The following is a 24338-nucleotide window of genomic DNA, read 5'->3' as shown; positions in this document are numbered from 1 at the left end:
GCATCAGGGCTTCGGTCAGTTCATCAACCCACCCCACAGACACACACTGCCCCTCACCCAGTGAGAGACTTCACAGGCTTTGTAGCGGGGGGGCCCAGGTGGAATGGAACTGGAGGAGGGGACAGATGCCAGGGGCCTGTCAGCCAGAGACTGTGCTGCAGGAGGGGGAGGTATTACCCCCACATCCTCCACCCAACGGGCCCATCTGCTTTTCACATAGGTATGCACGGGGAGAGGGGCAGGAGGTACTGGAGGCGGGATGACTAGAACACCCTCTAAACTCCGATGCCTCCTATTTCTCTTACTGTCTCACCTCTGCCTCTCCCTCCCCTCCTCTCCCTCACATACCTGTGTAGATAACAGCCCCCCTCAACTCACACACAGGCGTGTGTGCCTCCCCCGCCCCCACTCCCAGCAGCACATGCATTCCTGCACAGAGTCCTCAGCCATCCTCGAGGCTGCTAGCCACCAGCTCTGGTCACTACTGGGACAGCCAGTCCTTCAGAGAGGCTCAGGACCCCCAGCCAGCTAGCACCCTGCCCTGAGAGTACCCCCTCCTCTGAGGGCCGCCTCCTAGGGCTTTCCCCTTGCATGCCTTGGGGAGGGGAGGCAGCTCCTGGCGGTGGGCCTGGGAGGGTAGAACGGTGCTGCCTTCTCTTACAGGGAAGCAGGATGGATGAACAACGCTGCTCCTTCCCGCCGCCCCTCAAAGTAGGTGGGCCTGGCAGTCTGCCTCCCTCTCTAGGGGGTGGAGGGGGTCCGGGAAGTGCTGTGCTGCCACCACTGCCCATCAAGTAGGGAATCCATCCCCTTTCAGGAAGTAGTCTTGCAGTGTGCCAGGTGCGAGGGCAGGGGCACAGCCACAAGCAGGGTAGACCCAGCCCCTGCCCTCTAGGAGTTCTTGATGGGGAGAACCCCTCCCTTGCTGGATGCCTGGGGCCTCTATTCTAGCTCCTCCTCTCCATCTTCACGGCTGCAGACCCCCCTGCCTCTCCAGGCATCCCCACCCCAAAGTCGAAGCCCTCCTCTCTCAAAGACAGCTGCTGCCAAATGTTTTCCCGAGACCAGTGATGACCAGCAGGCGCAGAAGGACTCCAGCCCAGGTCCCAGGAGGCTTATGAGCTCCTGCTCTGTGAAGCTCCTGTCTGGGTGGGAAGGGAGTGATGGGGAGGCAGGTCCGGGGGCCCCCCAGCCACTGGTGAGGAGACTGACTGGAAGTGGGAGACCCAGGGAGATGAAGGGGAGGCCCTTATTTTTGACCCAGTTTTCTTAGCATGTGGTTCTTGGTGACTTGGGATCCCAGAGAACCTAGAAGACCCGGCCTGGTGGAGTGGGCCCAGGGCTGCAGGGTGGGATTAGAGGAGGGCGCATGGGCTGTAAGCCTGATACTCTCTTCGGGGCGGAGGTCCTCACACCAGCAGCGTCAGGGCCACCTGGGAGCCTGTGAGAAATGGACATTCTCAGACCCCACCCAGACCACTGCATCCAAAGCTCTGGGGGTGGGATGGAGCAACCCGTGTTTAACAAGCCCTCCAGCAGTCCAGCGGTTCCTTCAGGGGAGGCAGCCAGCCCGCCTTTCTCCAGGCAGGGAGAGCCCCAGAAGATGCCAGTGCTCAGCACGCTAAGCCTGCCTCAGCCCCTGCCCATCTGTAAGAGGCGATGAGTCCAGGGCCCTCCCCACACTCCCAGCCCTGAGGCTGGCCAAGCAGAGGCGAGCTCTGAGGAGGCTGGAGGATGGATCGATGCAAAGACCTTTGGCCTGCTTGTGTTTTGCAGACAGAAGAGGACTACATTCCCTACCCGAGCGTGCATGAGGTACTCGGCTAGATCCCCGAGCCCATCCTTACCTGAGCCCAGGAGGCACTCACACAGGGCTTCTGGGCACCAGGTCCACCTCCTCAGGAGCCTGACCCACAGACCTTGCTGTCAGCTGGAGACCTGGTTTCCAGGTCCAAGGTTTCAGAGCCCATTTGAACCCTTGGGCCTTCTGAGCCAAATGTTCCAGATTCCTGGGCCAAGGTCATGCTCTGGCTCTACCTGCCCCCACATCCCACTTGGAGACTTGAGTCTCGGCACTGTCTGGGTCTGGCTGAGGGAAAGGACCGGAGCAGAGCCCTGAAGCCCACATAGGCTCTGGCTCATCCCCTCCCACCCCTTAGCCAGAAGTGGCTCCAGGTCTGAGTTGGGAGGGTGTCCTGGGGCCCCCAGTGGGATACAGTCTGGGTGGCTCTCAGCTGAGTCCCTCTTCAGGTCTTGGGGCGAGAAGGGCCCTTCCCCCTCATCCTGCTGCCCCAGTTTGGGGGCTACTGGATTGAAGGCACCAACCACGAAATCACCAGCATCCCCGAGACGGAGCCGCTGCAGTCACCCACAACCAAGGTGAAGCTTGAGTGCAACCCCACAGCCCGCATCTACCGGAAGCACTTTCTCGGCAAGGTGGGTGGCCGGCTGGTGCAGCGGGACTGGCTGGGTGGGTCACAGTTCAGCCCCATTCAAGGCTGGGCCTGGGAGGGAGCAGAACCCATGCGCCAGGACTGGGTGACAGCCCCAGAGCCCTGAGTGAACGTGCTCCCACCATGCACACACCCACTACCCCAGGGAGCATGCACGGTGGAGTCACTTTTCACCCAAGAAATATTGATTGCAAAGGCAGCAGTATGACATAGTGGTTCACAGCAGAGACTCTACCAGGGCTTGAATCCTGGCTCTGCCACCCACTACCCAGGACATGGGGCAAATCGCTTAACATCTCTGTGCCTCAGTTTCCTAGTCTGTGAAAATGGTGGTTGGTGGTAATGATACCCACCGTGTGAGGTTGCAGTGAGCTGATATCTGTAAGGTCTTTACAGTGGCATCTGGGACAAAGGAAGCGCTCAGTCAGGGGTAGCAAATAGTGAGCACCAGCTCTGTGCCTGGCACCTGTTCTAGGCACCGGGTATACAGCAGCCAGCACAATAGACCCAGGGCCTCCTTTCAGGCAGCTTGGAGTTAGGGGAACAGTAATGTCATGGGTCGATGCACCCCTGCCCCACCAGCAGCACAGAGCAGGGACCCTGCCCAGCAGCAACTTGTCAGAGTGCTGTGGGAGCCCAAGGGGAGGTCCCATGCCAGGAACATCTGTGTCAGGTCGCATGCCGGGCGCCGTCTCAGCACACAGCCAGAACGGGGAAGTGTGTCATGGGCTCTGGAGCCTCGCGGCATGTGTGGGAATCTTGGCCCTTCCATTAACTGATAGTGTGACCTTGGGCAAGTTATTTAACTTCCTCATCTGTGAAAAGGGGGATAATAAAAGTACATGCAAAGCTTCTAGAACCACACCTGGCACATGGTAAATACTCAGTTAACATTAGCTGTTTTCGCATCTTCATAATGACTTGGTGATATCAGGATTATTCTGTTTTTACAGAAGAGGAAACTGAAGCTCAGATAGGTAATGATTTAGTCAAGGTCACGCAATTACTGAGCCTGGAATTGAACCAGCTTTGGCTGACCTTCCATTAAGATGCATGGGAGAGGTCATGCTCCTAGCCACTGTGTGCGTGTGTGCGTCTGTGTGTGTGCGCGCGCGTGTGTGTGCGCGCGCGTGTGTGTGTGCGTGTGTGTGCGCGCGTGTGTGTGCGTGCGTGTGTGTGCGTGCGTGTGTGTGCGTGCGTGTGTGTGCGTGCGTGTGTGTGTGTTGGGAAGAGGGAATGACTCCTTGGGGATTGGGAAGCTGTGGGAAGCTGTGTGACCTCAGTCTGGGCCTGGGCATTGGCCTGACTCTGGGAGACACTGGTGCTAACAGTGGAGTTAGGGGAGGATCCATTGTGACTGGGACTAAACCAGCGAGCCCAGGTTCAGGAGCCTTTGCCTAGGAACAAACCCAGAACCCAGCATGGAGTTCCACTTCCTAGCCGAGCCCTAGAGGTGGAGAGAGACCTGCATCCTAGGCACCTGCTGGCCAGAGGCTCCCAGCTGGGTCTGGCAGGTGGTGGGATCTGGGGGTACCATGTATGCCAAACACATGGTTGGCACTTGGAAAAGTTGGTTGAAAGAGTAACAAGTGACAGATGAAGGTAGTGGACCTTGAGTGCAGTAGAATCTGAAGAGGTGCAGGCTGGAGTGTCAGAAGAGGCAGCCAGGTGCCATGGCTTATACCGATAATTCCAGCCCTTTGGGAGGCCAAGGCGGGCGGATCACTTGAGCTCAGGAGTTCAAGACCAGCTTGGGCAACATGGCAAAACCCCATCTCTACTAAAAATATAAAAATTAGCCAGGTGTGGTGGTGGGCGCCTGTAATCCCAGCTATTTGAGGCTGAGGGACAATTGCTTGAACCTAGGAAGCAGAGGTTGCAGTGAGCTGAGATGGCGCCACTGCACTTCAGCCTGGGCGACAGAGCGAGACTCCATCTCAAAAAAAAAAAAAAAGAGGAGGCATCATGTCCAGGATCAGATTAGCAGTACTGAGGGGAGCAGCCCCAGGGCTGGCAGAGAAGCAGGGCCGCTTCCTGACTTTAGGTCAGGCGTCCCCAGACTTTTTACACAGGGGGCCAGTTCACTGTCCCTCAGACCGTTGGAGGGCCGCCACATACTGTGCTCCTCTCACTGACCACCAATGAAAGAGGTGCCCCTTCCTGAAGTGCGGCGGGGGGCCGGATAAATGGCCTCAGGGGGCCACATACGGCCTGCGGGCCGTAGTTTGGGGACGCCTGCTCTAGGTGGTAAGGGAGAAGCAGCCAGGTGCTCAGGCGCTGGGCCCTATCCTGGCAGAGGGGGAGATTAGGGTGACTTTGGGCATTGACTTCCGGGGACCCTGAGCCTGCTGTCCCACTGTGTCCCTGGAGCTCCTCTGGGCTTGGGGGTGTCCAGGGAAACTCCCCACTCCCTGGACTTCCCTGCCAAGTGACTCTTTATCAAGTGCCTGCCACTCCCTCTCTGCTAGATGATGTCAAGCATTTGGGGTCTCTGCCACTCTGCCCAGGCAGGGCTGGGGTGACTCTGCGCCAGGTCCACTGAGAATGCTCCTGAGCTGTGGATTCGTGGGGCACATCCGCTGGCCCCTGCCTCTATCTGCTCCTGGCCTCTGAGTGCAGGTGTTCATGTTTGAACAGGATTTACATCTAGGATGATTCCTGGGGCAGGTGTGGCCAGCCAGCTCCACTCCCAAGGCTTGGGCAAGGGCTGGGGCTAGGGTTGGCAGGGGGAGCCCAGGGCCAGGCTGGGTGGTGTCTCCCTGAACTCCCAGCCCTCGGCTTTGGAACTTCCCCACTCGAGGTACCAGCCCCGGGCTTCTCTCTGGGGGTGCCTTCCCTGCCGCAGCCACCCCTGATACCCTCCAGAGTGTGTCTTTCCAATGCTGTGCCCTCTTCTCCAGGTGAGACAGGAGGGTGGAAACCTGCCTGGCCAGCCGCCCTGTGTGTTATGAGATGTTTCGCTTCCTGTTTCTCACGGGCCCTGGCTTCAGGGACCACAGAGTCACAGGTTGGGCAATCAGCTTTTGCTCATTGGGCACCTGCTGGGTGCCCAGCCCTGAGAAGGGCCAGGGCTGAAGACAGGCATGCAGGTCCGAATGTGGTCCTGACCTAGTGAGCACCCAGAGACCCGGTGTTACCACCCACCTTCCCTGAACACCAAGGCTGAGCCAGGCACTTCATCCCTTTCCGTCCTGGCCACCACCAAAGAACTGGGTTCCCTCCCATTTGGCAGACTAGGAAAGTGAGGCACAGAGAGGCCAAGTGACCTCCTCAGGCTGCCCAGCTGGTCAGTGGCAGAGTGGGGCTTTGAGTGCAGGTCTGTCTGATGTGGGGTCTGCTATCAGCTGTGATACCTGCTGTGGGCAAAGGACCCCCATCTGGGAGTGGGCTGGCTTTCTGGCCTGGTTTCTGGAAGCCCCATGCTCAGCCTCACCCACTCCCCCGGCCCCCACCTCCCACCGCAGGAGCATTTCAATTACTACTCACTGGACACTGCCCTCGGCCACCTTGTCTTCTCACTCAAGTACGATGTCATCGGGGACCAAGAGCACCTGCGGCTGCTGCTCAGGTGAGGGTGGCGGGGGAGTCTTGAGACGGCAGGAAGGGCTGAGGCCTTAGAATCTGAGAGCCCATCTCATTTGACCCACTGTCTTCATCAAGGCCCAGAGAGGGGCAGGGATTTGCCTGAGGTTACACAGCAAGTTAGTGCCCGAGCCAGCCTGGCACCCGTCGTCACCTCTGGTCCTCGCTATGGTCCACCCCCTTGTGGCCTTACTTTGCCAGGCATGGGGTTCCCATTTTCCTGTCCCGCTGCCCAGGCCTTCACCATGTGACTTTTTCTTCCCAGGACCAAGTGCCGGACATACCATGATGTCATCCCCATCTCCTGCCTCACCGAATTCCCGAATGTTGTCCAGATGGCAAAGGTGAGACCCCCGTTCGCCTGAGCTTCCCCGTCAGCCCCTGCTTGGCACTTGCCAGGCTTCAGCTCTGCCTCGGCATGCCCTCCAGCTGCAGGCCCCAGCCCTGGGCTGCTGCCCTATCCTGAGCCCCGTCTCTCGAGTGTTCCCACCCTGTCTTGGGTTGCCACGTGTTCTCTTGCGCCCGCATCCCCTGCCCGTGTGCTTTTGGTTTTCTCTGTAGCACCCTCAGATCTCAGGAGACCTCCATTCCCTGAGCAGCAGTGACCTCAGAGTCCTGCTTTAGCCTTGGCCAGCCCCAGCATGGCTTCTCCCCAGACCTTGGCCAGGGAGGTCCAGGCACGCCGTCCTCTCTTCGCTGGCCCCATGCCTCACGCCCCTCCCTTATCTCCTCCTGCAGCTGGTGTGTGAAGATGTCAACGTGGATCGATTCTATCCTGTGCTCTACCCTAAGGTACGGCTGGATCTGGGCACAGCTCACTGAGGGTGGGTGAGTGACTAGAGGACTGAGCGTTTATTAAGCACCTTCTGTATGCCAGGTACTCTCCCCAGGTTCTGTCATTTAATCTTCACAATAACCCTGTGAAGTTCACAATATGCAGAAGAGGAGCCACAGAAGGGGTCTGTGCCTTACCCAAGGGTGCACAGCATATCAGGAGGGCCTGCGTTTAAGCCTAGGTTTGTCTGCCTTTGAGACCAGCCTGTGATGTTTGGGAGCCCTCCTGAGAGCAGTCTGTGCTGCAGTCCTCCCCGGGACCAGTGTCTTTTCGACTGGCCTTGCCTTCAAATCCCAGAGGAGACCTGCAGAGAGAGAATAGCCTCGGCGCCTCCTGCTTAGGGGCTGGGAGCTGGGTTCTAGGCACTGGGACAGTGTGGGGATCGGGCAGGAGCTTCTGCCTTGGATGAGCCAGGGGCGCCTCCTGGAAGAGGACAGGCAGGTAAACCCTTGTGCCCCCGCCTGAATTCTGGAGCAGTGTGAGGTCTCTAGAGTATGGGGTGGGGTCCAGGAAAGGTGTCCTGAAGGGGCTTCAGAAATCAGGGCCCACCTCCTGCTTATGGGAGAGGAAACTGAGGCCTAAGGTGAGGAGGAGAACTTGCTTAATGCCCACAGCAAACTGGCGGGTTGTGGCCTGTTCTGGAAAGATGATGTGGGTTTATAGGGGAGCCAAGGACTGTGTTGGGAGTTACAGTGTACTGAGGGCGGGCTTGGCCACGGCAGGACTGAGGCTCACAGCAAAACTCAGGAGCTATCAGCTTAAGCTTTGGAATCCAGCGAACCTGGGGTCAAATCCCAAGCCTATACGCGCTTGCAAGCTGTTGACCCTAGGTGAGTCACTTAAGCTCTCTGAACCCAAGGTTCAGAGGGGACAGCTGGAATGTCTCCCTCCCAGGCTTGTTCTGAGAATTACATGATGTAATGCGTATAGAGCGCCTGGCTCAGTGCTTGGCACGGGGGAAGAGTGTGCAGAATGGCAGCTTGCACACACAGTCTCTTCACCCGGCGTCCTCTCCCGCAGGCTTCCCGGCTCATCGTCACCTTTGACGAGCACGTCATCAGCAATAACTTCAAGTTTGGCGTGATTTATCAGAAGCTTGGGCAGGTGTGCTAACCTCCTGCCTCCCCTCCCCACCTGGTCCCGTATCTCAGACCTTTTCCAGGGGAGCACATCGTCCGAGGGACTCAGGAACCCAGGGGCTGCCAGAGGTCCTCCCTCCTGCCCTCTCTGGGTCTGAGTAGGAACAGAGGGCAGGGGCTTCTCAGGAACTCCACCTCCATGACCTTGGCCCCTCATCCCCAGACCTCTGAGGAAGAACTCTTCAGCACCAATGAGGAGAGCCCCGCCTTCGTGGAGTTCCTTGAATTTCTTGGCCAGAAGGTCAAACTGCAGGACTTCAAGGGGTGAGTATTAGGGTGGACTGAGGAGAGTGTAATCTGACCTGTGCTCCTGGGCAGGGAGGGAGCCCCTGTCCTGGCCCTGTGGAGGCCTGGCCGGGGCTGGAGACTGAGCCGTGGCCTGGGGGGCCCGGGGGCAGGTTCCGAGGAGGCCTGGACGTGACCCACGGGCAGACGGGGACCGAATCTGTGTACTGCAACTTCCGCAACAAGGAGATCATGTTTCACGTGTCCACCAAGCTGCCCTACACAGAAGGGGACGCCCAGCAGGTAGCCTGGGCACCCCCACCTGCTTCCCACCTTCCACCTGTCCTCCCTCTCTACCTGTCCGTTCAGCCTCCATCACACCAGGCCCAGCACTGGGCTCTGGGACACAAGAGATGGAAATGATTCAGTCCCCCGACTTGTGGGCTCTAGTTGGGTCAGGGGAGACAGGCTGCTTCAGTGCTGGGAAAGCCTTGGTTTCTAAGTCAGAATGGCACCTACCTCCTAGGTGAGCATAAATGCGTGGGTGCATAGGGACACTAGAACAGTGCCTGGTGCATTGCAAGAGCTCTGCAGATCTGAGCTGGTGTTTTATGGGGAGTGGAGAGCCTCATTGGGTCATGTGGGAACACTTAGTCTTGGAAGACGTGGGAATCAGGAAAAGCTTTTAAGAGAAAGTGACTTTTAGGCTGTGAAGGAGCTGGAAGAAGGAAGGGAGATGTTCCAGGTGGAGAGAACAGCTCCTGCAAAGGCCTGGAGTCGAGGAAGAGCAGGGCATGTTCTGGGAACTGAACTCAGAAGTTCGTCCCCTGTCCTGAGCCTCCTACAGGCCTCTCTGCCTGACCTCAGGTCCCAGCCCAGGGGATAAAAGGGCAGTGTGAGAAAAATGGAAATAGTTATTCCTTATTTGTAGTGTCTTTTCACTTTCTTTTACTGAGGGCCCGTGTTCATTTTAGCAACAAGAATATATACCACGTAGTGCTTGTTTTTTCATTGGGGGCCATGTTTGGGGCATGGAGATAGGAAAAGGGCTGATCGGTAAGGTCTGGGGGCTGGGAGACCTGAGCTCAAGTCATTTATCAGAAGCTCATTATAGCACCTGGTAAGTCACTTCTCTCTTGGCCTTGGTTTCATTATCTGTCACAGCATTCCAAGAAAACTGAAATCATTTTCCCTGTAATTTCGATAGATGTACAGGGGCAAGTGGTTTTTGATTACATGGATGAATTGTGTTGTGGGGGGATATTAGTGTACCCTCATCACCTGAATAGTGTATATTGTTCCAAACAGGCCATTTTTCAACGAAAGTAATTTTAAGACAAGTTTTTTGCTACATTATTTTGGGGAAAGCGAATCCTTAGAAGTGCCCTCTGCCTACCCCAAACCCTCCTAAACCCCTGTGGGCACCCCCTCCCCAGCTGGCCCCTCTCTGGCCAGACCGTGAAAGGCCATGGCCTTGTGCTCAGTTGCAGCGGAAGCGGCACATCGGGAATGACATCGTGGCTGTGGTCTTCCAGGATGAGAACACGCCTTTCGTGCCTGACATGATTGCATCCAACTTCCTGCATGCCTATGTGGTGGTGCAGGCCGAGGGTGGGGGCCCTGATGGCCCCCTCTACAAGGTGGGTCCTCCTGGCGCCTCCCAGGGGCATCAGCAAGGGCCCCGGCTGCAGCTCTACCCTCCCTGGGATGCCCTCCTGAGCCTCACTTTTTCCAGCTGTAACAGTGAGGGAGGGACTGTGGAAGGCTCCGATGGTGCCCTGTTCACACCACGCCCTCTCTCTTACCACAGCTCACCCCCTCAGAGAGGTCAGTTTCCCTTCTCCACCTCCTGGCCTGGTATCACTGTCCTCTACCTCCCGTAGCCTCCTCTGCCTTCACCATCCCCAATGATTCCTGAGTCCCCCACCCCTCCCTACCACTAAAATTCAAGGCAAAACTTAGAGGGGCAGAAATCCTTGGAAGAAAGATTCATCCAGCACCCAATCACTGAGCCTCCCCAGCAAAGGGGCAGGTCAGGGAGGCAAAGTAGGGCCTTCTGGCTGGGCTGGGGCAGAACGGACCCCAGACTCCACAGAACAGACACCTGCCCTCCCTTCCAGGTCTCTGTCACTGCAAGAGACGATGTGCCCTTCTTTGGACCCCCACTCCCGGACCCCGCTGTGTTCAGGAAGGTGAGGGGCAGCCCCCCAGTCATGGACAGAGTGAGACAAAATGGGTGGGGGCCTTATGAGGTCCCAAAGCCGCATTGTGTGCCAGGGCAGCTGGGCTCCCCTAACTGAGCAACGGGGGCCTGGCTTTTTCGTTCGTCTTGAAAACACTTATTTTTTTCTTTCACAAGGTCAGATAATAAACTACACGATTGTTTTACACTTTCCGTAGTAGACTGGCCTTTCCTCATTTCTGTTCTTTTTCTGACAGTTCCAGTTTTCTTTCTTGTAAAATGTCTGGGGAGGGATATGCTTCAAGCCTGGGCTTCAGCTCTGTACATAGCGTGTTCTGCTACCCTAGACTGAGCCCGTGGGGAACCCCAACCCAGACCCTAACATCTGTGGGGTTTGTTCTCTGAGGGGGTGGGCAGCCATGAAGGGCACTGGGGTGGCTTGAAGGTGCTTGGGGAGCTGAGCCTAGGGAGATGCCCTTTTGGGAGTGAAGAGGGTGACCCCAGGTCCTGGCAGAGCATGGTTCGGGAGCTGCAGCTTCTGCCTCACTGCGGTTCAGTCTCTCGTTTCTGTGTTCCTCTGATCCTTCCTTTCTCATCTCCTCCACACCGGGGTTTCCAGGGGCCTGAGTTCCAGGAATTTTTGCTGACAAAGCTGATCAATGCTGAATATGCCTGCTACAAGGCAGAGAAGTTTGCCAAACTGGAGGTGAGGATGGGCCGTGAGGGCTGGGTCACCCTCTCTCACCTTCCAACCTAGAATTTCAGCCGTGTCTCTGGGAAGGGAAAAGCCATGTTCAGACCTTGGCCTCAGAGGGGACACCTGGGGCAGGATGGACTGATGGATGAGTAGGAGGTCAGGGGAGAGAAAGCAGGAGGGATAGTGGGGAGTGCCCAGGAGGTGCTGGGAGGGGGCAGGCTGACAGGGACACCTTGGGTCTGGGTTAGGGGTGGACCTGGGGGGTGGGGACATGCAGCCAGATCCCGAAGGGGCTATGAGGGTCCCTGGGGGCTGCTTGAGCTGCGTAGTAAGTGGCCTGGGGGAAGGCAGTGCAGGGGCCCTCCCCACTCCCCACTCCCCACTCAGAGAAGGTGGCCCATGCCTCAGAAGGTGGCCAGGGTTTGAACTGTGGGTTGAGGGGCTGATCCCTTGGGTCCCTCCTGACGGCCCGGGCCTGCCCCACAGGAGCGGACGCGGGCCGCCCTCCTGGAGACGCTCTATGAAGAACTGCACATCCACAGCCAGTCCATGATGGGCTTGGGCGGCGACGAGGACAAGATGGAGAATGGCAGTGGGGGCGGCGGCTTCTTTGAGTCTTTCAAGGTGAAGGGCCCAAGGTCTAACTGGCCGGGGAGCAGGGACACGGCCAGGGCGGGATGCCAGGCCGAGGCTGATAGAGTGATGGATACGGCGTGGGGGTGGAGTCTGGCGGAGGGGGTGGAGTCCCGGATTGGGGGATTGACACCGCTTGGGGAGTGTGGCTGGAGGTGGTTCGCATTGGAGGCGGAGTCTGAGAGGGGGCGTGGCTGGGGCGAAGTCCTGGACTGGGGCTGATTGACATGGCCTGGAGTTGTGGCTAGAGGCCGCTCGCATTGGGGGTGGAGCCTCTGGGAGGGGACGTGGCTGGGGGTGGAGTCAGGGGCCGGAGCTAATGGACTGCAGCGTGGGGAAGTGGCTACAGGAGGCTCTAGTCTGGGACGAGGGCAGGGCTCGAGGTGCACTTGGGCTTTAGAATGGGCTTACACGAGGGACATAGTCTGCCTTGTGTGGAGTTTGAGGGAGCAGCGTGTAAGTTGGGGCCCTGGCTTGGGGAAGAGTAACTGTTGGAGGTGGGGCCTAGGTGGGGAATTCCCCTGGGAATGCTGCTAAAGGATGGGGCCTTCTGGGAGACAGTGAGGGCTGCTGGTACAAAGGCTGCCATGCCAGGTCAGCAAGCAGAGAAGAGAAGAGAGGAAGAGGCTCTGTCTTGACTGCAGGAAAGAAATAGAGGTCTCAGAAGGGGTGTATGAACCATGATCACTGCAGAGGGACCTGGTCTGTGTGACCTACCCTGCCTGTCCCTGGTTTAGCTTAGCATTAAGAGCACGGACACTGCAAATCCCATCTCTGCTACTGGCCAGCTTGGGCATTCTGTGAGCCTCAGTTTCTTTATCTGTTGAGTAGGGTAATGGCAGCTTACCTTGTACAGTTATTGTTATCTGTAAAACAATTAGGTTCATGCAATATAAGTTTAAAAGCAAAATGCAAAACCCTGCCCGTCTGCCTCAGCAACTGTCTGAAATGAGAAGTGTGGGGGGTGCAGTAGTTCCTTTCCTCCCTTGGACAGGGTCTAGACTCACCCAGGCTGCAGGGCTGAGGCAGTGGCCTCTTTGCCACCGTCTCCTCTATCCACAGGAGAAAAACTACCCATCCTCCAGGTGCCCAGCTGGCTGGTCAGACCTCACCCTCAACCCAGGGCAGGCCACACAGCTGGAGCTAGGGATTGGAATAAAGAAGTAGCCCAGCCTTCCAGGCCTGCCCAGGAACTGAGGTGAACAGACACCATCCTTGAGAAAGAGGCTTGGAGATAGCCCTGCCTCTGCCCATGGAGACAGGACAGGTTGGGTGAACATGGATCTGGGTGTCTCCTTTGAGGAGGGCTCTGATCCCGCATCTGGTAGGTGCTGGATGGAGGACCTAGATTTGGTCTAAGAATTTCTCAGAAGCAACAGAGTCCAGAGTTGAGGGCATGGGACCTGGCATGCTGGGCTCACCTCTGCCTCAGTTCCATTGTGTGTGAAATGAGCATGATTGCTAGTCCCCATCTTGTGGGGGGATCTAGTGACAGTGTGATTGTAAAGTGCTGGTCCCATAACAAGCATTTATATAGATTGGTCTGAAAAAAACAAGGAAGGAGGGTGGGTGGGAAGAAAGGAAAGAAGGCAGGGGAGCTCTAAGAGGCCCTAACAGGAATGAAACTCAGGTGTCGAGAGGGCTCTCCGTGTACACTTTTGGCCATGATCCAGTATCTTCTGCAGTCCTTACGGCAGCCACATAAGGACACTCAGTGCAGAGCAGCCTGTGGGTCCCAGACACAGAGAAGTGAAGTGGTGTCCCCAAGGCCACCCAGCAAGTTGGTGGCAGAGCCAAGACCTCAGCTACCCTTAGGCCCCATCTGGACCTGCTTCCTGTGTGATGCACAGGCAAACTGAGGCCTGGCCCCACCTCTCTCTGCTGCCTTGCTCTCCACTTACCCAGGGGAAGGGATTTCCTGGGGTCACCCAGAGATGGAGGGACCAGATTGCTGGGAAGGGACCAGATACCTGGGCTCCTGGGTTTCCTCAAGGGGATGGTCCTTAGGAATCCTGTGTCACCCCCTTCACAGCGGGTCATCCGGAGCCGCAGCCAGTCCATGGATGCCATGGGGCTGAGCAACAAGAAGCCCAACACCGTGTCCACCAGCCACAGTGGGAGCTTCGCGCCCAACAACCCCGACCTGGCCAAGGCGGCTGGAATAGTGAGTGCCCTCCCCCTCCCCGGGCCCCTGTCCCTCCTTGGGGTGGGCCCTCAGCTCTCCTCTGCCTCCTGAGGCCTGGCCCCACCTTTCTCTGTAGCCCTGCTGTCCCCGCGCCCATTCTAGGCTCTGGATTTGGTCTAGCCACTGCTTTCCGTGGGAGGGGGGAAGTGCCCAGGCCAGGACACTGCTGTGCTGACAGCTTGCAGCCTGCAGCCCCCTCCCAAGCTCCTTGGCCCTCCCCTCCTCCTGGCCCCCTATGCATTGGGGTGTGACTTTCCGCAGGTCAGCCCTGGGGCAGCCTCTGTGTCTTATTCCTTATTGAATATCTACTATCTGTTTGCTGGGGACTGGGCTGCTGTGTGGGCACCTACTGTCAAGCCTTGGGTTTCCGGAAGCACCTATTGTGTGTCAGGCTGTGGACACCCACTGTGTGTCAAGCAATGGGCTGCTGTGTGGACATGTACTCTGTGAGCATCTACTGTGGGCCTGGCCTTGAGTACCTGTGAGCACCCACTGTGTGTCAGGTCCTGGGCTGCTGTGTGGGCATCAACTCTGTGAGCGCCTACTGTGTGCACAGCCCTGGGCTGCTGTGTGAGAACCTACTGTGTTTCAGAAAATAGACTGCTGTATGAGCACATCGTGTGTGCTAAGCCCTAGATGTCGGTGAACACCTACTGTGTGTCAGGAAGTGAGCTGTCGTGTGGGCACTTTCTCTGTGAGCACCTCCTACTGTGTGTCTGCAGCAGCCGGGGCCTCTGTGGTGTGGCTACTTATTGTGTGTTGGGAATCTGGCTTCTGTGTGAGCATCTCCAGAGGGAGCACCTCCTGTGGGATCACTGGCTGTTGGCCAGGTTCTGGGACTCTGCTGCTCACACTCGGGAGTGCTGGGCACATGGATGAATACAGTTTATGACTGTGAGCCTCACTGCTGTCCATTGCCTAGTGGCCACCCCAGGACACTGCACCCACTGCTATGCTCCCCATCCATCCATCCACCGATCCACCCACCCACCCATCCACCCGTCCATCCATCCATCATCTAGCCATCATCCATCATCCATCCACCCATCCATCATCTATATATCCATCCACCCACCCATCCATCCATCATCCATCCATCATCCATCCACCCTTCCATCCATTATTCATCATCCAGCCAGCCAGCCAGCCAGCCACCCAGCCAGCCACCCATCCATCCATCATCCATCCAGCCATCCATCATCCAGCCATCCATCATCCATCCATCCATTCACCCATCCATCATCCATTCACCTATCATCTATCATCCATTCATCCATCCATCATCTATCCATCCATCATCATCCATTCACCCATCCATCATCCATCCACCCATCCATCATCCATCCACACATCCATCATCCATCCACACATCCATCATCCATCTACACATCCATCCATCATCCATCATCCATCCATCCAGCCATCACCCATCCATCCATCATCCATCCACCCATCCACCCATCATCCATCCATCCACCTATCCATCCATCCATCCTTTATTGATTGTCTACTGCATGCCAAGCCCTGTGCTCAGTGCTGTGAGGCTATGTCATGTGGCAGGCGGGAATTCCCCCCACCTCTGCTGTTCAGCAGTCACCAAGCCCACTGTCATTCGAGGAGCAGGCCCAACCTCACCCCAACCCTGTTTTATCAACCACTCCCTTCCTCTCCACCAGAGTGACCCAGCCTCCTGTGGGTGGCCACAGAGGGGCCCCAGGGACAGGGCCAGGCCAGCAGCACCCACCATGGCAGTAACCGGACCCATTTCTGTTTTGTTTTTCACAACTCTCCCTCTCTCCATGTTTCCTCCTTTTATTCCACCCTCTCTCCCTCTTTTTTCATTCCCTCCTTCCTTCTCTCCTCCTCCTGTGGCCTCTCTGCCCTTTGGTTCTCCATTTCTCCTTCCTTCTTAAACCCGTTTTCTCTGCTTCCTCTCCTCCTTCCCTTTTCCACTGTTATCACCCTGGCTTTTTCCTTTCCACCTTCCCCTGTCTTTCCTTCTCTGTCTGTGACCCTCCCCGGGCCGGTCTCTGTGTCCTTGCATCCTCATCTCTCTGTATTTCCCTCTGTGCCCGTCTGATGCGCCCTCGCTGGGTCACACGTGTCCGTGTCTCTGGGTAACTGTCTGTCCATCCCTCTCCCTGTCTCCCCTGTCCTCTGTCTCTCCTTGTGCTTCTTGCCTTCCCTTCCCCCGGCCCTCTCTCTCTTCCGTTACCTCCTGCGCCCTTCTCTTCCTTTTTCTGTCTTCCTCCTCTCTCTGTGTCTCCTCCTCTCTGTGTCTCCCGCCCACCATCTCTCTCGCTCTCTGACTCTCTCTCTGTCTCTCTCTCTCTGCCCCCACCCTCTGCTGCTTGCCAGTCATTGCTTATTCCTGGGAAAAGCGCGAGTAGATTCGGACGCCGGGGCAGTGCCATAGGCATAGGAACCGTGGAAGAGGTTGTCGTCCGCGGGGCCGCCAGCTCTGGAGGCTGCCTGCACGCGCTGTTCTCTGCTCGTACTCAGGACGGAGGCCATATTGGGGACGTTGCCCCCCTACCCCCGGGACAGGCCCCAGGGCGTGCGGGATGGAGTGGCAGCAGCTCCGATGGCACTCAGCACCTGCTTTGGGGCCTGGTACCTGTGCCAGAGCCAGTGCCCCCTCACCAGGGGCTTCTGGCCCTGTCTTGGCCCCTGGGACCCTGGCCCAGTCCCTGCCAGGATCCGGTACCCAAAGGCCCTATGCCCAACCGCACGTCCCCCAATATCGCCGGTCTGCATGGAGCACCATCCCTCTCCTCTGCCCTGACTCCCCCTCCCCTCCAGGAACTGGCCTGGGGGTCCTACCCCTTCCTGCCTCCAGAGAAGCTGGGGGCAGGCTTCTGGGGCCTAGGGCATCCCAGCACAGTGTGTGGGAAGCTGAGGGAGTCTTCCAACTGCTGGACCAGAACCTCCCCCAGCCAATTTGGAGGTTCCGGGGAGGGGCCCCAGCTGGCATGGGGTGGGTCTTGGGTTGCTGCATCGCCCTCTGACCACCACCCTTAGGCTGTAGATCCCACGGAGCCCTGGGGGGTGGGGAGGGGTAGCCATTCTGAGGACTCAGCCTCCTCCCACTCCAGCCCCCTCGGGACCTTGCCCTAACTCTGGGCCAAGATCGACGTGCATTCCTGCTGTGTGAGGTTGGGAGAGGCCCCTGCCCTCCTGGGGCCTGTTTCCCTTTCCGTAAACTGGGAGGGCTGTCTCTGGGGATGGACATCTTCTCTCATTCTTTCTTGCTCACCAACTCTGCTTCAGGGCCTGGGGCAGCAGGGTCCCCAGAAGGGATGTGGGGGGCACTGGGGCTCCCTGGGAAGGTGGCACTGAGTTGGGGCCTCTCCCCACAGTCACTGATTGTCCCTGGGAAGAGCCCCACGAGGAAGAAGTCGGGCCCGTTTGGCTCCCGCCGCAGCAGCGCCATTGGCATCGAGAACATACAGGAGGTGCAGGAGAAGAGGTGGGTGAGGGGGGACAGTGCCCCATTCCCCTGCAGCCTCGCCCCGACCTCCGTTCAGTGGCAAAGCAAAGCAGGCAGAAGGGAGTGCCCACCCCTCTGCCCCCATCAGTGACAAATGTGTGGCCAAGTCCCTGCTGCATGTCGGGCATCAGGGCCAGCATGTCACCTAACGTGCCACATGCAGATCAAGAAGTCATAGGCATGGGGTCAAGGGGCTTACCCAGGTCATACAGCCAGTGATGGGCAGAGCTGGGATCCGAGCCCTGATCTGTGTGGGGCCGGCACCCATGCTCTTCCCGAGGCCTCAGCACAGGTAGGAGGGCCTAGGGCTGCTTTTCAGGGTGGCCACAGATGGGCCTGGGGGTCCACAACTGTGGGCAGCCTGAGGGCAGCCAGCCCAGGCCAGCAGCAGAGCTGTCCCGACATCAGAGGCTGGCTCCTGGGTATGAGTCTGTCTCCCTGGTGCTAACGATGTGTGACCTTGGGTGAGTCACTGAGCTCCTCTGAGCCTTACTGTTCCAATCTGGAGAAGGGATGAGAACACAGCCAATGGCATGGGGGCTGCTGTGGGGACTCGGGCGCTGCATGTGAGGCCGGGGTCTGGTCCCCTGAGAGGGCTCCAGGAGGGGAGCAGGCATTGCCCTTGCTGCCACCGGAGCTTAGTGTGCTGCGAATCCTGGGTTCAGGGCTTGGCATTGCCATGTGTGTCCCTGGTTGGGTTCCTTGTCCAGGGATAGGGACAGCTGTACCTGCTCCTATGGAGAGGACCTGAGAGGAATCCCATCCCTGTCCTGTATAGCTTCATTAGTGCCACCCCCATTGTTGGCCAGGCTAGCCAGGGAGCCCACAGGACCGCTGCAGTGCTGGCCCTGAGGATAAGGGTGTAGGTATGAGACAGGAGGCACCATGACCCCCATCACCGCCTGGCCTAATGCCAGGTCCAGTGCTGAATCCCTTCGCTGCCCCCATGTGCCCCGCAGGGAGAGCCCTCCGGCTGGCCAGAAGACCCCAGACAGCGGGCACGTCTCCCAGGAGCCCAAGTCGGAGAACTCATCCACTCAGAGCTCCCCAGAGATGCCCACGACCAAGAACAGGTTGGGGCTCAGGGCACATGGGGCTTGGGGGCTTGGGAGTGTGAATCAGCCTTTCCCTCCCCTGCCTGGGCCCAGGACAGCACAGCAGCCTTGACTCTGCCACAGCAAGGTGTCAGGGGGGCCTGGGCATTCTCTGGGGCCCTCCTTTGACACATACCCACCAAGCACATTGTACACGCCCAGCTCCATGCCCGGCTCTGGAGCACAGAGGTGCCCTGTGCATAGGTCTCCTCCTCACGGCCGCAGGTCCACCAGAACATGGCCTCCTAAGCCGGTTCCAGATCATGGTGATAGGAGGAACCTAAAGCAGGGGTTGGGGGGGATGAAGAAGGACTGGGGGCCGTGGTGTTTAGATGGGTCCTCAGGGGAGACATCGCCAAGGGGTGACATTTGAATTGGGAACTGAGCCAGCTCTGCTAGGACTGGCATGGCAGAGAGAAGAGCACTCAGGTAAGGAGCTTGGCCAGTGCAGCGGCCCAGGGCACACTCCAGGGACAGAAGGAAGGGTGGCCAGGAGTGGTGGCGCGTGCCTGGAGTCCACCTACTTGGGAGGCTGAAGAAGGAGGATGGATTTAGCCCAGGAGTTGGAGGCTGCAGTGAGCTATGATCATGCCTGTGAATAGCCACTGCACTCCAGCCTGGACATCATAGCAAGACTCCATCGCTTAAAAAAAAAAAAAAAAAAAAGTACCTGAGGGGCTGGGTCCGGGCAGACCTTGTGACTTTGTGCTGGGTGGTGGCGGGAAGGAGGTTGGAGGGGTGGGCAGGCGCTGGCTTATAGCTTAGCAGGCTGTACAAGAGCTTTGACTTTTGTCCTCAATGTGACAGGGAGCCTTGGGAGGATTGTAATTCCGAGGGTGATGCTTTAAGAAGCTGACGCAGTTGCTGTACGGAGAAGGGGATGGAGTGGGGTGGAGTGGAAACAGAGAGGCCAGTGAAGAAGCCGCCCCTCCATTCCGCGTCTGTTGGCTGAGCTGCCTGCGTGGGGCTCTGTGGGAATTGAGAGAACTCAGCCCTGGCAGGCGAACAGAGAGGCAGGACAGGGTGGCAGAGATGGGGGAGACGCAGTACGCAGGACCCAGAGTGGGGAGCGTCATTCTCATCTTGGGAGGAGGAATCGGGGAAGGACTCCTGGAGTGGAAGCCCCAGGCTGATTTTTGAAAGACACATTTGCTTTCGGGATTTGAGAGCAGGACAGAGACTCCAGGCAGGGGACACCGAAGTTCTGAACACGAAAAGCTTGTGGGGTTCAGAGTAGACTGTAGACCGTCTACAGGAGCTGCCTGAGCTCATCCCCTGCCCTCTTCCTGTGCTGAGTGGCCCTTGGCCGTGTGCCTGCCCCCTCTGCCTGGCGTCTCCCTCATCTGGAAGATGGGTGTCATAATCTTAGCAGTGAGCTAACTCAGGTAAAGGCACGTGGAGCAGTCCTCGGTGCAGTGCCGTGCACCCGATGTTACTGTTACGAGTCGCCACGCTCAGGACGTTGTGCTTTATCTGGGGGAATGGGGAGCCAGGAGAGGGTTGTGAGCAGGGGAGGGGCATGGTCAGATTTACAGAATAGGAAGGACAGTGTGGGGAGTAGGAGGCTGCAGTGGGAGTCTGGGGGGATCAGAGGCCCAAGGACCTATAAGGGGTCCCCAAAGGTGCTTGGCTTCTCCAGGCCAGGCCTCCCTGGTTGGGGAGGCCAGGGAGTGACGGCCTGGCCCAGGAGGGACTCTGGGTGGATGCCGGCTAATGGGGCACTGTCCACGGCAGAGCGGAGACCACCGCGCAGAGAGCAGAGGCACTCAAGGACTTCTCCCGCTCCTCATCCAGTGCCAGCAGCTTCGCCAGCGTGGTAGAGGAGACAGAAGGCGTGGATGGAGAGGACACCGGCCTGGTGAGAGGCTCACGGGGTTGGGGGCCCCACAGGAGCTTGGAGGGGGGCTCTTTGGTCCCCGGAGATGCCCTGAGTAGAAGCATGAGCCTGGGTGTGGCTGAGATGCGATCAGGGGACCCAGCCCAAAGGAGCAGTGCAGACGAACCTCCCCTGCTCAGAAGCCTGCCATGGCTCCCCAGCACTGTCCACAGGAAGCTCCGTCTCTGGGGCTCTTGGAGATGTGGTCACTCTCTTCCTCTCTAGTCTCCTCTCTTACCACCTCAGACATTACCACCACATCATACTCCCTTGAGGTCCCCCAAGCCTCCCGGGCTTCCTGCACCCCCATCTGTGCCATCTCTTCTGTCTGCAGCACTCTTCCTGCATCCTCCTCCTTTCTTCGCTAGGCTGACTGACTCATCCTTCTTGAGTCTCACACACCTCCTCCTGAAAGCCTTCCCTGATTTCCTAGTCCCACGGTAGGGTAGGGACTCCGCTTTGCACTCTCACAGTCCCCGGGCTTTGCCCGGCACACCTTCTGTCATTCTTCATTCTGTAAACCATCAGTGGGCCTCTGTTCCTTGCCAAATGCTGCCCCAGGTGCAGCAGGTGCAGCCAGGAACAGCGCAGATCCAGGCCCTGCCTGCTGGGGCGCAGAGTCCAGAATTACAACGGTCTCTTCACAGCCTGCCTCGTCTCCCAGACGTCAGCTCCTGTGGGCAGGGCCCATGTCTGATTTATGTCGTGGCAAGCCCTGGAGAGCATCAGTGAATGTTTGTTGAATAAATATGTGGCAGTGGGTGGGGTGTGCCTGAGTCTGTGCCAGCCCTGCCTCTGCCCTCCTATGGTATCCCTGGCAGCCATGGCTGGGCCAGTCCTTGCAGGAGGCACAGGTGGAGGATGTGGAGTGCAGTGAGGGAGAGGGGCTGGGTGGGGGCCTTAGCCAGGGTCAAGGACATGCGCTAACCTCCTTCCCTCTCTCTACCGCTCCGCAGGAGAGCGTGTCATCCTCCGGAACACCCCACAAGCGGGACTCCTTCATCTATAGCACGTGGCTGGAGGACAGTGTCAGCACCACTAGTGGGGGCAGCTCCCCAGGTACCAGGACAGTGCGGCTTCCCCACGAAGCAGGGCTCCCCTTGGGGTAGGAGGGGGACAGGGTTGGGCACGGGGTGGGGGTGCCAGTTCCTATGCCCCACATCGTGGGTGTGTGATGTGACTGCCTCAGCCTTGGAGGACAGCGGGCAGGTCATCGTCCAGCCTACGGTGGCTGGGCAGATTGGAGGGCTGGTTTCTTCTGGAAGGGTCTCAGAGGACAGTGTGGGATGGCAAGGAAGAGAGTCAGGGGTGGGGTTGGAGCACACTGGTGCCGACTGCCCACCTGTGCCCCCGTCTCCCTGGTGCCTCCCCGCGGCCAGTGAGGTGGCTCCCTCCTGCCCCCCTCCCCAGGCCCCTCTCGATCACCCCACCCAGACGCCGGCAAGTTGGGGGACCCTGCGTGTCCCGAGATCAAGATCCAGCTGGAAGCATCTGAGCAGCACACACCCCAGCTGGTATGTGCAGCCCTCTGGGGCTGGCACTGGGGGAGCCCCAGCCGGGAGGGCATGAGCTGGAGGGGAGACTGGGAGCTGCGGCTGAACCAAGAGAGGCCCCCCTAGGCCAGGCGGGGAGGGGCTTGCCGGCCTGGACACGGCCAGTGACTTTGCGCACCTGTGTCTTTCACCCCATTGCTTCTCCTGTCCTGCTGCCTGCCTCGCTGCCACTGTCTGTCTGCAGGGCTGTTAGCCCGGCCGCCCCCTCTGAAGGTGAAATTGAGCAGGTTAGACCCAGCCCCTCAGCTTGTGTTTGGTGGGAGAGGGTGGGGGTGTGTCAGGGGCTGAGCTGACTCCTCCCTGTTCCTTTGTCACATCTCTGGGGTGAGAGCTATGTGTCTAGGTTTGAACCCCCAACACTCCGTTGTTGGGTGACTTGGGCAGGTCACAGCCCCTCCCTGGGACCTCTGCCCTGGAATTATTGGAGGATTTGATGGGAGTGTGAAAGGGGCTTGGAGTTGCCGGGTAGGAGGAAGTTTCAGGGGTTCCCAGTGGGATGGAAAGACCAGGAGCCTGGAATTCCAAGGGCGGTCTCCTCCCAGGGTGGGGTTCCCTGAGACAGGGACTCGGTAGAGCTGGGGCACACTGGTGCCAACCACCCACCATGCTAAGTTTCACGGTGTCTCCATCCCCCTTTGCCCTGCAGATGAGGCCACGGAAGCACAAGGGGAAGATGCCGTGTCAAGTCCAGGCAGATGGGACCTCTGCCCTGAAGACCAGCACCAGCCCGTGGGCCGCCCCTGCCTCTCCACCCTCCCCATGGCCCACCCGTCCGGGCTGTCTCTGCAGGGCAGAGCCATCCAGACCTGGGACTGGGGAAGCTGCTGGCATCGTCCCCACCCCCAGCCTGGGGGGCCAGGCTGGGGCAAGGATTGCTTAGTGGAAGCAAGACCGGGGGTCTGACTTGCCCCCTCACCCTGGGCCTCCATCACCCTTGAGCATCCCTCTGGACTCAGAGGGAACACAGTGGGAGAGAGGGATTGAGACAGCTCAGTGCGGAGAGCTTACCCCCTGAAGGCAGCAGGAAGTGGATGTGACATGTTGGGGAGTGAGCACTAGGTTGGGAGTCAGGGGTCCTGGTTTCTGATTTGGGTTCTGCTGTGTGACTCTGGGCAAGTCACTCTCCCTCTCTGGGCACTTCTGCTACAAATGGACACGATTATTTCAGAAGTCACTGAAGACTGATTACATGCATCTGCCCTGGAAGGTGGGATTTTCTTCCCAGGGACCTCCCGTCACTCTACCCTGCTTCTTAAGGTCCCTGGGGCCCCAGGCGGGCAGAGGGGCAGGGAGCTGGCTGTGCCCACTGCACCTCCCAGACTCTCCAGTTCTGCCACAAGTCTGCCAGTGCCCTGTCTACTGCCTACACATAACAGACAAGTGACCCCCCCGTGGGGGATGGGGACCTCCCTGGCTCCTCAGCCAGCACCCAGCTTCACCCCTGCCATCTCATGCCGCTGGGCCCTCCAGGCTGAGAGTCTCAGCTGGCCGTGAGTCCAGGCCTTGCCCCACCACCATGGAAGGGCAGCCAAGCACAGCTGCTGGGAGCCCTTGTGTGTCTGCCACACTTTTAGGTGCCATGCCAAAGGCCAGCCTCCCAGCCCCAGCACCCATTTTGGAAGCCCCTGTGGCCGTGTGGATGTCGGTAACAGTTGTATAAAATAAATTCTATTTATCGCTATTGTACCCAGAGTTGGGCCTGGCTTTGTGTGAACCATGGCCAGGTTGACCCCAGAGAGATGTCCAGGGATGCCAAGGTGGCAGGGGGCAAGCCTGTTCCCATCCCAGCTGCTGGGCCTGAGGACTCCTCCAAAGCCAAGCCACTGGCTCTGTAAGCACGGCCTGTGGTTTCCTCCTCGGGTGCTGTCCTTCCCTGCACCCTGTGCCCCTTCCTCACTGCAGGAAGAACATGGCTGTGCAGTCAGGCAGACATAGATTTGAGTCCTGGCACTGTCTCTTATCAGCTGAATGGGTGGCATTGAGAAATGTATTAGCCTCTGTAAGCCTCAGCGTTTACTTTTGTAAAATAGGAGTGGCAGTGCCTCTCCCAAGGGTTTTTTATGAGGATACGATGAGCTGGTGCATATCAAACATACAGCACACAGCGTCTGGCACACAGCAGGTGCTCAATTAACTGCTTCCTTCTCCCCGTTCTCATAGTCAGTGAATCCCCTTATGTGGCCACCAGGGGGCGCCAAGGGATCACTTACCGGACCCGAGGGAGGCCCAGGAGATGGCGATGAGTCCAAGGTCCCTCTCCCAGGAGCTCACAGCTGGGACAGTAGGATGAAGGGTGACGAGGGGCAGCCAGGAAACAGGAGAGGGGTGCGCAAGCAGGGCCTGGAGAGAGAGGTGTCGGGGAGAGTGTCTGGAGCTGCTCCCCGTTCCTGGGAA

The 24338-nt window shown here is 58.4% G+C and overlaps 1 protein-coding gene across 28 annotated transcripts in view; it reads left to right on the top strand.

The window, feature by feature from the left end:
- The window catches only part of RAP1GAP (RAP1 GTPase activating protein), a 73585-nt gene extending 49955 nt beyond the window's left edge, over positions 1-23630 (top strand). For 6 of the 28 annotated variants that reach the window (XR_012512337.1, XR_012512336.1, XR_012512335.1 and 3 more), the window contains 22 exons: positions 664-711; positions 1777-1815; positions 2251-2436; positions 5918-6021; positions 6301-6379; positions 6774-6827; positions 7891-7974; positions 8173-8273; positions 8408-8537; positions 9719-9874; positions 10355-10426; positions 11036-11122; positions 11600-11737; positions 13779-13910; positions 16290-16544; positions 17291-17400; positions 18381-18494; positions 20250-20373; positions 21348-21496; positions 21802-21905; positions 22129-22171; positions 22591-22771. Coding sequence is in view for 14 of the 28 variants with exons in the window: in XM_074380235.1 (XP_074236336.1) it covers positions 664-711; positions 1777-1815; positions 2251-2436; positions 5918-6021; positions 6301-6379; positions 6774-6827; positions 7891-7974; positions 8173-8273; positions 8408-8537; positions 9719-9874; positions 10355-10426; positions 11036-11122; positions 11600-11737; positions 13779-13910; positions 16290-16544; positions 17291-17400; positions 18381-18494; positions 20250-20373; positions 21348-21450; positions 21802-21905; positions 22129-22137 (2229 nt within the window). In the remaining 14 variants the exon portion in view is untranslated. Of the gene's footprint in view, positions 1-663; positions 712-1776; positions 1816-2250; positions 2437-5917; positions 6022-6300; positions 6380-6773; positions 6828-7890; positions 7975-8172; positions 8274-8407; positions 8538-9718; positions 9875-10354; positions 10427-11035; positions 11123-11599; positions 11738-13778; positions 13911-16289; positions 16545-17290; positions 17401-18380; positions 18495-20249; positions 20374-21347; positions 21497-21770; positions 21906-22128; positions 22172-22590 lie in introns of all 28 variants that reach the window. The other 22 variants (XR_012512332.1, XR_012512329.1, XM_074380242.1 and 19 more) reach the window with 18 other exon arrangements.
- The last annotated feature ends 708 nt before the right edge of the window (positions 23631-24338 follow it).

This window comes from Saimiri boliviensis, chromosome 11, assembly GCF_048565385.1.
Source record: "Saimiri boliviensis isolate mSaiBol1 chromosome 11, mSaiBol1.pri, whole genome shotgun sequence".
In the NCBI taxonomy this organism is placed as follows: domain Eukaryota; kingdom Metazoa; phylum Chordata; class Mammalia; order Primates; family Cebidae; genus Saimiri; species Saimiri boliviensis.
This window is presented reverse-complemented; position numbering and strand designations above follow the sequence as displayed.